This window comes from Harpia harpyja, chromosome 23 (genome assembly GCF_026419915.1).
Source record: "Harpia harpyja isolate bHarHar1 chromosome 23, bHarHar1 primary haplotype, whole genome shotgun sequence".
Classification (NCBI taxonomy): domain Eukaryota; kingdom Metazoa; phylum Chordata; class Aves; order Accipitriformes; family Accipitridae; genus Harpia; species Harpia harpyja.
In genome coordinates this window covers 7,612,946-7,626,250 of record NC_068962.1, presented here as the reverse complement: position 1 = coordinate 7,626,250, position 13,305 = coordinate 7,612,946, and the positions used below count along the sequence as shown (strand labels likewise).

The 13,305-nt window shown below is 42.7% G+C and overlaps 1 protein-coding gene across 1 annotated transcript; it reads right to left on the bottom strand.

The window, feature by feature from the left end:
* LOC128135365 (uncharacterized protein C12orf50-like) lies at positions 1-11,454 on the bottom strand. The gene is made up of 11 exons (XM_052774193.1): positions 11,401-11,454; positions 9,456-9,579; positions 6,986-7,150; positions 5,854-5,931; positions 5,646-5,759; positions 4,042-4,149; positions 3,622-3,828; positions 1,993-2,112; positions 1,601-1,807; positions 699-788; positions 1-104 (listed from the first exon to the last, which is right to left on the bottom strand). The coding sequence occupies exons 1-11, from the start codon at positions 11,452-11,454 to the stop codon at positions 1-3; spliced, it is 1,371 nt and encodes a 456-aa protein (XP_052630153.1).
* Between the last annotated feature and the right edge of the window lie 1,851 nt (positions 11,455-13,305).

Here is a 13,305-nt window from a genome sequence, read left to right as displayed (position 1 = left end):
TCAAACAGTTACCTGAATGGTTGTTTTAGACTTAGAGAACGTTTTTGCATGTGGATTTCTTTTCCTTTGAGTTGGTGCATTGTAAGATCCTGAAGTATACTTGTCTGTAGAAAAAACATAGACGTTGTTTCTTAATTTCAGCTACGATCTCAGGAAAGACTCTCTTGGTCCAGTATGTGAATTAAATATTACATTAGCTGAAGTATCAATGAATGCATCGGGTGAATTGTATTCACCGCTGAAATACCAGCTAGTATTAAATACGGACTCTCTCTCTAGTACTTTAGAGATCATTTGTCACCTTGCGGCATTTGCGTGAGGCTCACAGGATCTTCCAAATGAGGCGATTCTGCCACGGACACCCTTGACTTTAACAAAGTGAATGGTCCTGTGTTGAAAATCTTCCCAAAGGCATCAGTTGCTTTTACATTAAACTAATCTGTAAACTAATCTCCTGTTTTATCCCTGCTTGGGAAAGCCCTAGATGCAAGGCAATATTATGTTTTTTGTGCTAGACAGCTGATTGTGCAGGAGAGTAAGCTGCCTAATGACTAACCATTTTCTGTAAAATTTGATTAAAAAATAATGTTATTAATGCTCTGGGTTTCTGTTAATTCCAGCTTAATTCCATTCATTCAAATTATTAATTCCACAATAATCCTAAAATTTTCAGTTCATGCCGAACAAGTAAGTATTACCATAGTTTTCCATTTGGGTCCAAAATCTTCTATTAGTGTCAAACTGATTCTTTTGCTTGGAGCCTTTCCAACCACGTGGCTCAGGTACTGCTGGAAAGAAAGGTAGCGAAAATGGTAACAGCTGTTCTTATGACAAAAATGCTGGTCATCTTTTTTTTTTTAAATGCTCTATGCTTTTTTTTAACCTGGAAATGTGGTAAGATGTATTGTTCGCATTAAGAATGTTCTCTCTGTAACCTCTATGCCAATCTGTCCACATTTAATCAAAGCAACCATTAAAAGAAAAAAACCGCAACCATTCCTGCCCAAGACGAAGCAGTGATGTTGGGACTCATTTCGCTTACCTTTGTTCATCTGAAAGTAGGAGTTACTCTGTGTGAAGGAGGTTCCTTTTATTGGAAATTAAGACAGGGAGGCACCTCAAGGTGGAGATTCAACCCAGCTCAAGGGAGATGACGGAAACTGGCAAGGTGAAATCAATTTCTTAACTTATGATCACTGAAATTATTTACCACTAAATTTTTTGATGAAGTGACAGATGAAAATAAACCCCAATCATCCAGAGGTGAGAGTATTGGTATATTTGTGCCCATCGGAAAAACGTTGCATGCATCCCTCTTTGTTGGGCAGAGAAGTGAATTCCTGCTATGAAGGTACCTAAATTATTGTTTGTGAATATTCTGTCTGACCAACTGTAAAGCTTTATAAAGCTTTACATGTCTGTCTGTGGATAGTGCTGCAGTCTACCTAGATTGGATCAAATTAGACTGGATCAAATTTACTCTTGCCCATATTTAGCCATAAATCAGTTCATATTCACATGCAGGGACAAATGGAAAGCAGCGCGATACAGACAGGTGTATTTGAGGCATTTTAAGACTCCTCTGTGAGCAGGAACCCACCTGTAGACCCGTTGAACTTTGGTTCTTGGGTGGCGGTGACAGTACGGTAGACTACATATGCTGATCTTCGAGGTTCTGAAGAATTAAAGTCAGTCTTTCTTCCAGTTTCTCTCTCATAAGGAATATAAGAAGAAGCAGTTTGATCATCCTTCCTTTGACCCCTTGGTTGGTACCTTGGTTTGGCTTTGGGGTCTGAAGTGCGAATTCCTGAAAGTGAAAGAACAAACTTAAGCAATAATGTTGTGCTACTACTCAAAATTTGACCTATTGCAGGAGGTTGGAAGACAAGATTCAAAAAATGGTCTTTGTGGACAGCCGAATCCAAATACAATCAGTTATTTTATCGACCATGTGATGTTCAGCAATGAGAAGCTGATGCTAAAGTATATTACCTCCGTTTTCAGAGGATCTGCAATCTGTTCTGGGAATACTCTCTGTTGGTCCTCTCCTTCCTATAGTCTGTCCTTCTCTCTTTGTATTATTCAATTTTGTAGGAATTGCATTACCATCACCTGGAAAGGCAACAGAAAGAAGGTTTTAGCTGCTTGTGTGTAAGCAGCACACGGAATGGCACTGCCATTCTCTTCCCCCCCGCCTCGACGAGCTAGCGATTGGTTCAGTGCAGTTTTGTAACTGAGCACCTGACGCTTAACTCTCACGCTTTCTAAGAAAATACCATAATGCACAGGTTGAAGAAGACTGTGGGTGCAAAGTAAAGAGCCAGCTACAAATTACCTGCTCATTCTTTAGTCCCTCACTTTTCATGAATGATATTTATGAGCCCTATCCAATTGAGTTTATGGTGTTTTCAAGATGCATGTCATCATAGTACCTAAAGCCTCTGAGAACTCAGCTGAGGCAATGCTTTGGGGAAACATCTCTGAATGTATCTGTCTTTTCAGACTGTCTTAAATGCAGCCCTGAACACAATCCCCTCATGCACTACTGTCCTCTGAGTGCTGACTACCTGCCCATATACATCCTTTCTCTGCACTGCATAGGTGGTACATGGACCCCTGCAACATCCACGGTTGAGCCCATGGAGACCAATGCACTCCGAAGGACACCTTCTGGCTGAACGACGAATTACCTCTTCTGTCTGTAGCATCTAGGTGCATCCTGGACACGGGCGGTTTGTGAACGTAACAAAATACTACAAATGATGCGGCTAAACTTGGAAGAGCCTTGGTCGCGCAGGTAAGCCCGCTTCAAACTACAAACAGAACTTCACAAGGGGAGCTGCAGTATGAAGCAACCACAGTGCTCTTCACCTGGCCCCTGCTACTCTGCAGGAAGACGTGGCTTTGCCTGTTCTTCCCTTTCTCCTGCTAATGTAAATAAGCGCTTTTGGTTCCCCTCAGTTCAGGCCAGAATGCAGCAGAAATTCTGTACTTCTGCTTCAGTTTGGGGGCTGGTTTAAAGCCCAAACAATCATAAATCCAGCCCAATCCAAACTCCAGTGAAATCCCAGGTGTGGAAAAATACCATGCAAAGCAAGACCGTTCTTTCATCCCCTGCTGGGAGGAAAAAAGTTGAACGAGAAGCCCTTCTTGAAAGGAAACTGAAATTCTACTGCACAATTACTGCTACTACTATCAATATTTGCAGTAGGCTGAGAAGTTAAAGGTGGACTATTGTGAGGCTTCTTAAATATTTCCAAAGAATAAATCACATAAAAGATGCTGTAAAAAGTGGGGATCAGTGTATTTGTGCCCGTCGGCACATCGTTGCATTCATCCCTCTTTGCTGGGCAGAGAAGTGAATTCCTGCTATGAAGGTGGCTCTATTATTGTTTGTGAATATTCTGTCGGACTAATTGTAAAGCTTTATGAAGCTTTACATTTCTGTCTGTGGATAGTGCTGCAATCTATTTATGAAAATTATGCTGGATCAAATTTACTCTTGCCCATTTTTAGCCATAAATCAGTTCATATTCACCTGCAGGAACAAAATCAAAAGCAGTGTGATACAGACAGGTACGTCTGAGGCATTTTAAGACTCCTCTGTGAGCAGGAACCCACCTGTAGACCCGTTGAACTTTGGTTCTTGGGTGATGGTGACAGTAGGGTACAATGCAAGTGCTGATCTTCGAGGTTCTGAAGAATTAAAGTCAGTCTTTCTTCCAGTTTCTCTCTCATAAGGAATATAAGAAGAAGCAGTTTGATCATCCTTCCTTTGACCCCTTGGTCGGTACCTTGGTTTGGCTTTGGGGTCTGAAGTGCGAATTCCTAAAAGTGAAAGAACAAACTTAAGCAATAATGTTGTGCTACTACTCCAGATTTGACCTATTGCAGGAGACTGGGGGCTGGAAGATGAGATAGTCCAGTTGAAATATGGATTGTCCATATTGGACACCAAGAACAGAAATTTAGTAGGTAGTGCTAAATCATCTAACAGTTTAAAAAGCAACAATGAGGAAGGCAACTATTTTCTCAAAATACCTTTGCCTGTTCCTGTATTAGGTGAATTTCTTGGCTCCTCAGATATCCCTTTCTCTTCCTGTACTTCTTGATAGTGATGGCTTTTTACCAGCTCAGTGTGGTTGGTTTCTGCGGGATTAAAATAGCACGTATTTACTGCTTTAAAAAGCACGCAAAATTTTCATATCAAAAAATGCAATGATATATTTCCTCTCACAGAGTTCATGGTCACAAAATCTTGAAAGCAAAGTCAAAAAGTGACTGTAAACACAAAGACTAATGCTACTTTGAACTCGTACAATGGCTTTGACCAGTGCTGGCTCAGAATTCTTCTCATTATGAATTAGAAAATCTTCATGAATACTGTACTCTCTGCTTTTTCCTGAATGTAGCTAATGATAAATAAAGACATATATTACAAGGTGTATTCATGTATTTGTTACTGATCCCTCATCCGTAGTCTAAATATATCTAAATACTTTTTCAGAAATAGCTTATCAAAGCTATTTTAATATGAAACATTTTAGGTGTAGAAGTAAGAAAGAAATAATTCTGCCCAGTTCTATTGAGCAATTTAGGCTGGAAAAAGCGTCAGTTAAAAGTGCATGACATGGAGACAATTTTTCCATTCCCTTTTTTGTATTAGCACATCATCCTATTCAAATCTGTTTTACATAAAACAGTATTATCAAGATTTTATCCCTGAAATTTACACGAAATACACAACAACTATTATTTTTTTGATTAAAAGTAGCAGGTCTTATTTCTGCCCAGCGATTTTTGATGACTGATCTACTGATTGCTCTGGTGTCTTGTTACCTTAAGAACATAACTCTCTCCTAATATGGCGTCATATATTACTTATTCAGTAAAAAAACGAATACAGATTTCTTTCAGTCCTGTCACTTGCTCAAGAACGAAGGCGAAACCTAATGAAGGGGGTGAATATGTATTAATTTGTATTCCTTTGACCTTAATTATGTTGGATCAAGCCCAACAGTCAAAACAAAATGGAACTCTCTTGTTACTGTCTTTTAGAAGACACTTAAAGGGGGTATTTACTTAATCTCAATTTAGTTATAGAAAAGTTTGCGGTGTCACTACATTTCATCATCTAGACACCCAAGACAGCCCGCAGAGAGCGCGAACACCTCTGGGCAAGTGACTCATCTCACCTTCCTGTGGCACTATCTTACGATGCAATAAACAGCCCCGTAAGAGTGCCTGTCTCTCCATTTAACAACAGAGATCCCGGATGAGACATTTCAGCTACACACCTCGCCTTAGGGTGGTTAAAGTTAGACTACATAAATCTTGACCGTGAAGAAAAATTACATGAAAGACCTATGTTGTGTATCTCAGGAAAGTACACATAGGGTTAATAGCCCATTTCTACCTTTTCCATCTACAGTCGATGCAGGTAGTCACCACATGTGTGACACTATTTATGTATATCTGTATGGGGGAAAATTAAGTAAGTTTTTTTATCCTCTTTGTAATAGGCTGTCTTTTATTGTCACTAAATTAAAGAAGCGAGGAGGAGGGGCAAGCTATGTAATAGTTTCTCCCTGTGACAGTAATTTTAAAAGTGGTAAACATTGTCCAAGAAGATGAAAAGTACTTGCCTTTCTGCAAGTGTTGCTCAGTAGCTTCCAAGGGCAATAGCTCATTTTCCCGAGGTGCAGACACAGTTTTTGTTGATTGGTGTTTGTGGGGGTACAGAATCCCGTAATACTCTCCTAAACATACCCCAAGAGGGGAAAAAAAAAAACCCAAAGTTTACTATATTGGCAGCATTGCTGTTTAGGAAAGAGTGACTAGTTTCATATTTACCAGACTTATAGCATATTTCCTTTATTGCTCTTTCCTCTTCAAGATCTGCAGCAGTCCTAGGCACCCACTCAGGAACACCTGTAGGAAATATTTTTAAAAGATTACCAGGTAGCTTTACAAAGACCTTCAACAATTCTTGATAATCAAGGACCATAGTGACTTTCATTTTGGTCACGGTTGGGTTTTTTTCTGACTGTGACCTCTGCTTCTGGACAGAAAAATGATTCCTTAATACTGGGTATTTCCAAGTGCAATGGAACTGCAGTTACAACCCATACTAAGAAGCTAATGTTTGTTGATTTAAAAGGATTCCAAACCACCTTTAGTGCTCATTTGGAAAATGATCCTTCATTTACACCCAAAAGGAAATCTTCCGATTAAACATGTCACCAGGGAGTGCTTGTCGCAAAACCTCTGCCCAAAGTTACTGCTGTGTAATGTCTGCCGGCGGAGCTGCTGAAGCGAGCACTCCTTACCTGTCTCAGTGAAGGCTCCTAAGGCTAGCAGAGCCCTGCTTTTGATACCATTTAAGTTGACGTGGCTTACTCAGACTGAAGCCGAGTTAGGAAGCACTAACGGGCAGCCCTGCCAGCCAACCTGAAGGGCAGGGGGAAAGTGAAAAGCAGCTTGGGGCTGCCTGAGAACTAGCACAGTAATGTGCAGCGTGCACGCGTGAGAGTAGGTTCGTCTCTCACTTTCAGTCTCTGGGAATGTGCAATTCATTCCTTCCCTATGCATCTCTGGTCTCTCAGGCAACGGTTTAATGACATGGAAAAAAAATGGAAAAAGAAAAGAAAATAAATATATACACATTCACATTCAGTTAAACTAGTGAAGAGTTTTGTATGGGTTCTCTTTGCTAGTTTTAAGACAAACTTCCTGTAGTAAAATGAGACTGCCTACAGGGTTTAGGAAGTCAGTCGAACAAATTACTTAAGTTGAAGTCACGCAACTGTCTTTTGTAAACAAACCTGTGACTTCACCTTCAGTGACGAGTGTGTACAGCCCCTGCTTTTGTTTCCCAGAAAAGCAGTGCCTCCTAAACCTGTAATTTGGCCCCTGAATTTTGAGAAATTTGAAGAGTATTTGATGGTCGTCTCAATTGTGTCAAAGGAAGAAAAAACCCGCTTACAATTCTCTTCCTCTTCATCGTCCTCTTCATCATCGTCATCGTCGTTGATGTTTATAATCACTGGAGGATGAATTGGTAGTACAATATTCTTTTGAGTTCTGAGTAATTCTTGACGATGCGCTGGATGCAGAATCCCTCCTTGGACACCCTGTTGCAGTGGGGCACCTGCAGAAAAGAGCATTATATTTATTTTGTTAGGCGGGAACTAGAATATCAAATCCAGGCTCAGACCAGCAGGTATAGTTTTGAAATCATTATCATGCTGGAGGAGTCGTTAAATAGACAGATTGTGCCTTTTAGGAAAAATCTTCTGCAGAGGCTGGCAAAAGAGCATCTTCCCACTACAGAAGGTGTGAAAAAACAGGTAGATATTTACAGCATGGGGAAACATGCGATTAGTAATACCTGGGCTGAAGTGAGTAAGGCAGTTTAGGACCCCACCTGTGAAAATATTTTAAACATGCCGAGTAATAGGCAGGCCTGTATCCCTCCCCATGGCATCAATTGTGAGGAATTTAGCAGCGCTAAGCACGGGATTACCTATTTTTGGCTTGTAGACATTTTTTTTCTATCAGAATTTTCTGAATGACAGCTCTCTTTCTTACTCAGTCCAAAATGTAGATTTTGAGAAGGAATATGAAGTTCATGAAAATAATGTACACTTAATTAGAAGACAATCGGGAGAGATACTCTTTTCCTTAGGAATTTACCCATAATGTTTGCCACAAAAGTATTTCAGTACTGGGATAGCATTTTGGGAGAGCCAGGAAATGCAACAGACTGAAAATAAAAATGATGAAAAATGGTGAGCCTGTTTGTACTGTTCAAGCCGACCAGTTTGCAACTATAAATACAATCAGGATTGAAGTTGGGTATTTTTTCCACTTTTAAAGAAAAAGATGAAGCATGGGCATTTTCTTTTAGTCCAGTTGTTGTTATTCTTGTGCATCTCTTGCTTGCCTATGAGCAGCATGCATATCGTATTAGACCCGTTTTAATAACGCTACTGCAGATCAGATTTGTCCTATCTCCTGCAAGAGAAAGTAAGATACAACATTTTAACCTGATAGAGCCTTTTTCACTGTCCAGAACAGGATATTATTAGCTCTGGGGAGGGTAAGCCAAATCAGGCTTGAATTAGTTTAACAAGATTTGTAAGTATTGAAACGAATAAATGCAGTTTTAATGTTTGCAATGTTATTGTGCAGCACACGGACTTTGAATTTATACGTACTGCAGTACAAAGTAAAAGGCTTGGGTCCATTTTCTCGTTCGGATTGTTGAATGTTGCTCTTATGCAGGATACCCTCGTCCACAGTGCCTCTTGGGCACGGTCTCTGACTCACACCGCACCCAAAAGCGTGCCTATGTGATGTTTACGACAGCACTAGGTGCCAGGGACTGATGCTGTGGCTGTGGGAACTCTACTAAAAGCCATAAGGGCACTCATAGAAACAGCACTCAAGTTCTTGCCTTGGTCCTGTGTGGTTAGTTAGGCTCCACATGCCCAGGTATGACAGGCTACCTTTTCCTGGGCGATTTTCAGGAACAGAAGGTGTTTGCTTCTGACTAGAGGTCTTTGTGGACTTCTCTTATGACACCTGTCTCCAGCTCTGGAGATAAGGCCCACGAACAACTCTGGTTTAGTCCACTTGTTCGTGCATCCATGACAAGTCATGCTGCCTTGCTCTCACTCCTCTTTCCGCCTGATTTCTGACAGCTGTCTTGGTTCCCTGCCCTGGACTCTTACCCTGTTCCAGGCTCCAGCTGTCTACCAGGACTCCTGGCAGACAAGAGCTCCTTTTTGAAAGGACTGAGGAAAAAAAACAACTTCAAATGGCGGGTTTTTCCCTAAAGAGTTGTGCTGCGTTACACACTATTACCGTACTTCAGTAGCCTGCACCCAGTGTTCAAGCCCGAAAGGCTTATTCAGAACGATGAACTGGAAATACATCTGCGCACACGGCACTGTAATCTTATGTTATCTATAGAACGGGTGTCTCATCCATGTAACATGTTGTGCTCTATCAACAGATGTTGCTGCTAGTGGCCCTACCAACCTCCTCCCCCCACCACACACACTACTTTTCATTTCTCTTAAATGATTACCTGCCTACTAACCGTTTTCACTGCTAGAGGGATTTCATCTAGCAAATACCCAAGGAAAGCAATATTTTTACTCCACGGGTCTCAGCAACCTAAATTGCCACTTGTGACTTCATCTTTTACGTCCCTGATAGTTCCGAAGATCCGCAACATGAGAGCTAAAAAAATTCACGTGGCAACCCTATTCAAATGCCAATACAATTCCTTTCTTGGCCTTCAACTTGCTGGGAGAGCAGGTCGTACCTGATTGATTTGCCACGGTACATTTCTGGGCCTTAATATATATTACGTAAGCACCGGAAGGACATTTTTGTGTATTTACTTGCTCTAATGCACAAATTGTTGAGAAAATATTTTTACTCACTGTTGGTAGGTGGCAAAAAAAGTCCATTTATATTACGAGGCTTGCTATGATGGAAGGCACAGTTGAACCTCACACAGCCTACGGGTTGTGTTTCCCAGAAGCAGGGGACGTTGCTGTACGTTCGCTGCAGGAGAAAACAGTTTTCAGATACTGTAAATATAACAATAAAAATGGACTAAATGGCTTCGTACATGGTGTACCGCTGTGAACACCTGACTATGATTTTGTGGGACCACGTTCTGACATTTTAGAAGATCTAAAGTTATCTCTAAAGTTATCTTAAGCTCCAGGTAGCTATAAAGCTGTCTTGAGTTAGGTCAGTGGAGCTTTCATGAGGTACAACTGTTCCCAGACAAGAACAGGAGTAAAGCAGTGTGCTTACTGCACCGCAGACTTTTCCTGAGATGCTGGGAAGAAAAAAAATCTATTAGTCACTTAATGGACACGTGGCGGAGTTTCCTTTCCTGCACAATGGGATAATCAGGTCAATCTCAAGATGAAATCTGCTGTACAAGTGCCAATCTTAACACTAGTGCTCTCCTGCCGTTAAAGGACCCGGGTCCTTGGGAAAATAAAGAGTAAGAAACAAAACCCAGAAAGATTCCCAACAAAACCTGACAAACTAAAAAGTTGGGAACTTGCAAGCCTCGTACAGACTTGTCAGACTTGGATTTCAAAACACGGGAGAAAATCTTTTGTTCCAGTTCCCATTGGGAACGTCAACTCGGCAGAAGAAAGTCACTTTTGTTTTCAGACTTAAAAACCGTGCTTGAAGAGACTTGCTCCTTTCTACCTTTATTTCAATATCTCTCAATCTGCCAAACAGATGTGAACATCTCCCCTGTCTCCGTAAGGAGCCCTCAGAATCACAGCCAAGAGGTTTTTCACAGTGGCAGAACCTGCACCTGGAACCCTCATGAGGAAAATGACTTTGTGGGTAAGTCACACGAGATTCCCATAACCTAGCGGTTGCCTTAAACGTGAATCTCCTCTTTTGAAACATTTTGGTTTTGATTCATGGGGGAGATGATGCAGTAGTCCACATGTAACGGTACTACGGTGACAAGCATTTGCAAGTTACTGCAAATACTCAGGATTTGATGTTGTGAGACAACTGTCATTACTCTCTGCTCACAGCATCTCCCAGCTGTTTTTATACAAGACAAACAGAAGCCTCATGGCAGCAAAAGAATATCTACAGGATTTGTTTAATTATTTGTTTAATTATTGCTGCTTTCCTCATAGATACACTCCCACTGCTGCTCTCCCTCTATCGCTCAATATGTGGCCAGCTAAAAAGTCTGCACAATATTGGAGAGAAAGCACTTTCACAATGAGAGTCACTTTCGTTAGTCATACTTAAAATTATTTTTCTGTATCTCTGCCTTATTGAAGTTTACAGATATTAGCGTCATCTCCGACTATGGAATTCACTTCTCCTTATAACCTGAGGTATCTTCCTCAAGCACATGATAAACTCATAATCCCAAAGAGGCAAGTGCTCATGGCCATTACCCTGAACATGTGAACTCAGGTTTATGTCCTGGATATGAACTCCATCCCAGCCGAGAGCTGGAAATGCCAGGTTGCTGGTCATTTCCGCAGGAGTTTGTGTGCGGTCTTTTAAAGGAAAACAAAGTCACGCTGGGAACTATTTGAATACTTGAAGGTAAGTTTCACCCAGTTCCAGACATTAACAGCTGGGTCTAGGAGCAGCATCTCCAAAGCGTGCCACTTTTGGACTGGAGTCAGTACAAGTGGGCCATCCCCTGAGACACGCTGGGGTCTGGAGCCAAAGCCCACCTCCCAGGCACTGACACCTAAATCCCCGGTGCTGAAATGGATGCAGTAATGGACGCAAATATTACATAATGAGCCTCCCTTTCAGCATGGGTATATCGAGAAAATCAAGGACACAAACCACTCTAAAATCTACAGCATTTACCTGTGCATAGGGGGAGTGAAAATGGGAATAACGGTCATTCCCAACTGCAGCCATTTTCACCTCTGGTGCTTCTCCTCCACTCTCTTAGTACTGGCGGAACATACGTCAAACCGTTAAAGCTGTCAACATCCAGGCAAATCGTAATCTTAGCCTGAAAGCGGTAGTTTTCTTTCGAAATCTGGGCCTTCAGAACCTTAGCCGAGCTGCTTCTTTGAAACAAAACTCCACCAGACGCCAAAAGACACTTGAACGAAGGAGCTGCTGCCTTCTCCTGGCTTGTGGAACCTACGAAGGCAGTTGTTGTCCGGTATAGAATGTTAGCGTTCCGCTGTTGCCAAGGGCTCCTCCAGCTCATGACATCAGCATGGTGGTGCTCTGGGACCTGTCCGGCTTGAACATCTTCGTTTATCTCCATTGCTTCAGAGTAAAATAGGGAAGATTGGACCCTTTCAAAGAGTCTCCCGGTGCCTCTTTAATGTAAAACGGAGCAAAGCCATCTGTCAGGGTTTAAATAATGCCCAACTCCTTGCCGCAGGAACTGTGGTCTTGGAAACAAATCTTTGATACCACAAAGACAAATCTTACTCTTTGACTACTTTTTAAACCAAAATCCTGGTGCCCAATGTGTTTTTTCTTACTGTTGGACGGAGGAGCTTGCTCCTTCCTGCCAGTACACTGTTGGCTGTTAACTGCTTCCACTGTTGGGGTTCATTGCTTTTTCTTGCTTCCACGATGGCCACTGCCACGGCTAAAGCAGAAAGAGCAGCGTACACTTGTGTCCCTAATTAACACCTCTGTTCCCACGCAGGTCCTAGGCTGCCTCTGACCAAAAAATACCTCGCGGGGGAAAGAAAGTTTCAGTCCCGGCAAATGGTAAGGCATACGGTCATCCCCAGGACAGGGGGTCAGATTTGCAACACTGAGAGACACCAGTGACTCGCAGGTGAACGCTTCAGAGCACTGTTAGATCAAAGCCTGGGAACGTTTCAAGTGAAACATCAAAGGCAGCGCAGAAAGGATAAGGAGCCGCAAGCTCAGGAGAGAAGGATGCCATCGCTTGAAGATCATCAGGATACAGATGAAGCCAAAGAGAAGGGAGGTAGACACAAGGCAGAATTCAAGAAAGAGGAGTAGTGGTTCCTAGCACCGCCAGAAGTGCACGTGACTGGTGGTTCCTTGGGAAAAACCAGCACCACTGGACTGGACGGACTCATCCCCGGAGCACACCTGTACTGTACGCCATTGGTCTGCCGGTGGGCATGGTGACCGATGCGTACGTGAGAAGCGGGCGCCAGTGACCCCGTGGGCACAAGCGGTACAAGGCTGGCTCAGCCAAGCTGGGGAAGAAGTACGAAGCCGTTGAGACGACTGGAAGCCTCCTCGTCTCTCTAAGGAGCCTATCAACTTGTTTGTAACTCGAGTATCAGCGGGTGGCCCCTTGAAGACTAACTGCGAAGGGAAATACCGCATGCCTGGCCACCGGGACTTTGTCACTGGAAGAAGGGGATTTCGACAGGAATGACGTCACCACAGTACCGAATGAAACTGCTGACTGGGATGGAGGTGGGGAGTACTGGCGAGACCTGCGAGCGGAGAAGCGATGTGAAAAGGCTCCCACAGTTCTGTAACCCCTGCAACTGACTGGGGGGCGTAGGGGAAGGAAAATTCAGGAGAGCAGATGAGGGCCATGAATAATGCACTGTTGGGGGCAGGAGCAGCCATCGGCAGGCAGTGTTAACACTGCCAAGAGCTATCCAAACAGGGGCTCTTTGTAGCTGCATGGCCCTGCCTGAAGGAGGCACAGAAGAAGGTACGGTCAGGAAGAATTAATTCTCTATTGGGTTTGCGTGGCAAGGTTTCGGTAGCGCGGTGGGGGGCCACAGGGGTGGCTTCTGAGAGAAGCCG

What these genes read in the sequence shown, in the direction of transcription:
- LOC128135365 (XM_052774193.1), bottom strand. Translation starts at nt 11,454, where the DNA reads ATGGCTGCAGTTGGGAATGACCGTTATTCCCATTTTCACTCCCCCTAT. An exon ending in TTCACTCCCCCTATGCACAG is followed by an intron (nt 9,580 to 11,400) that starts GTAAATGCTGTA and finishes TTTCTCCTGCAG; the next exon opens with CGAACGTACAGCAACGTCCC. An exon ending in TTTTTTGCCACCTACCAACA is followed by an intron (nt 7,151 to 9,455) that starts GTGAGTAAAAAT and finishes TCTTTTCTGCAG; the next exon opens with GTGCCCCACTGCAACAGGGT.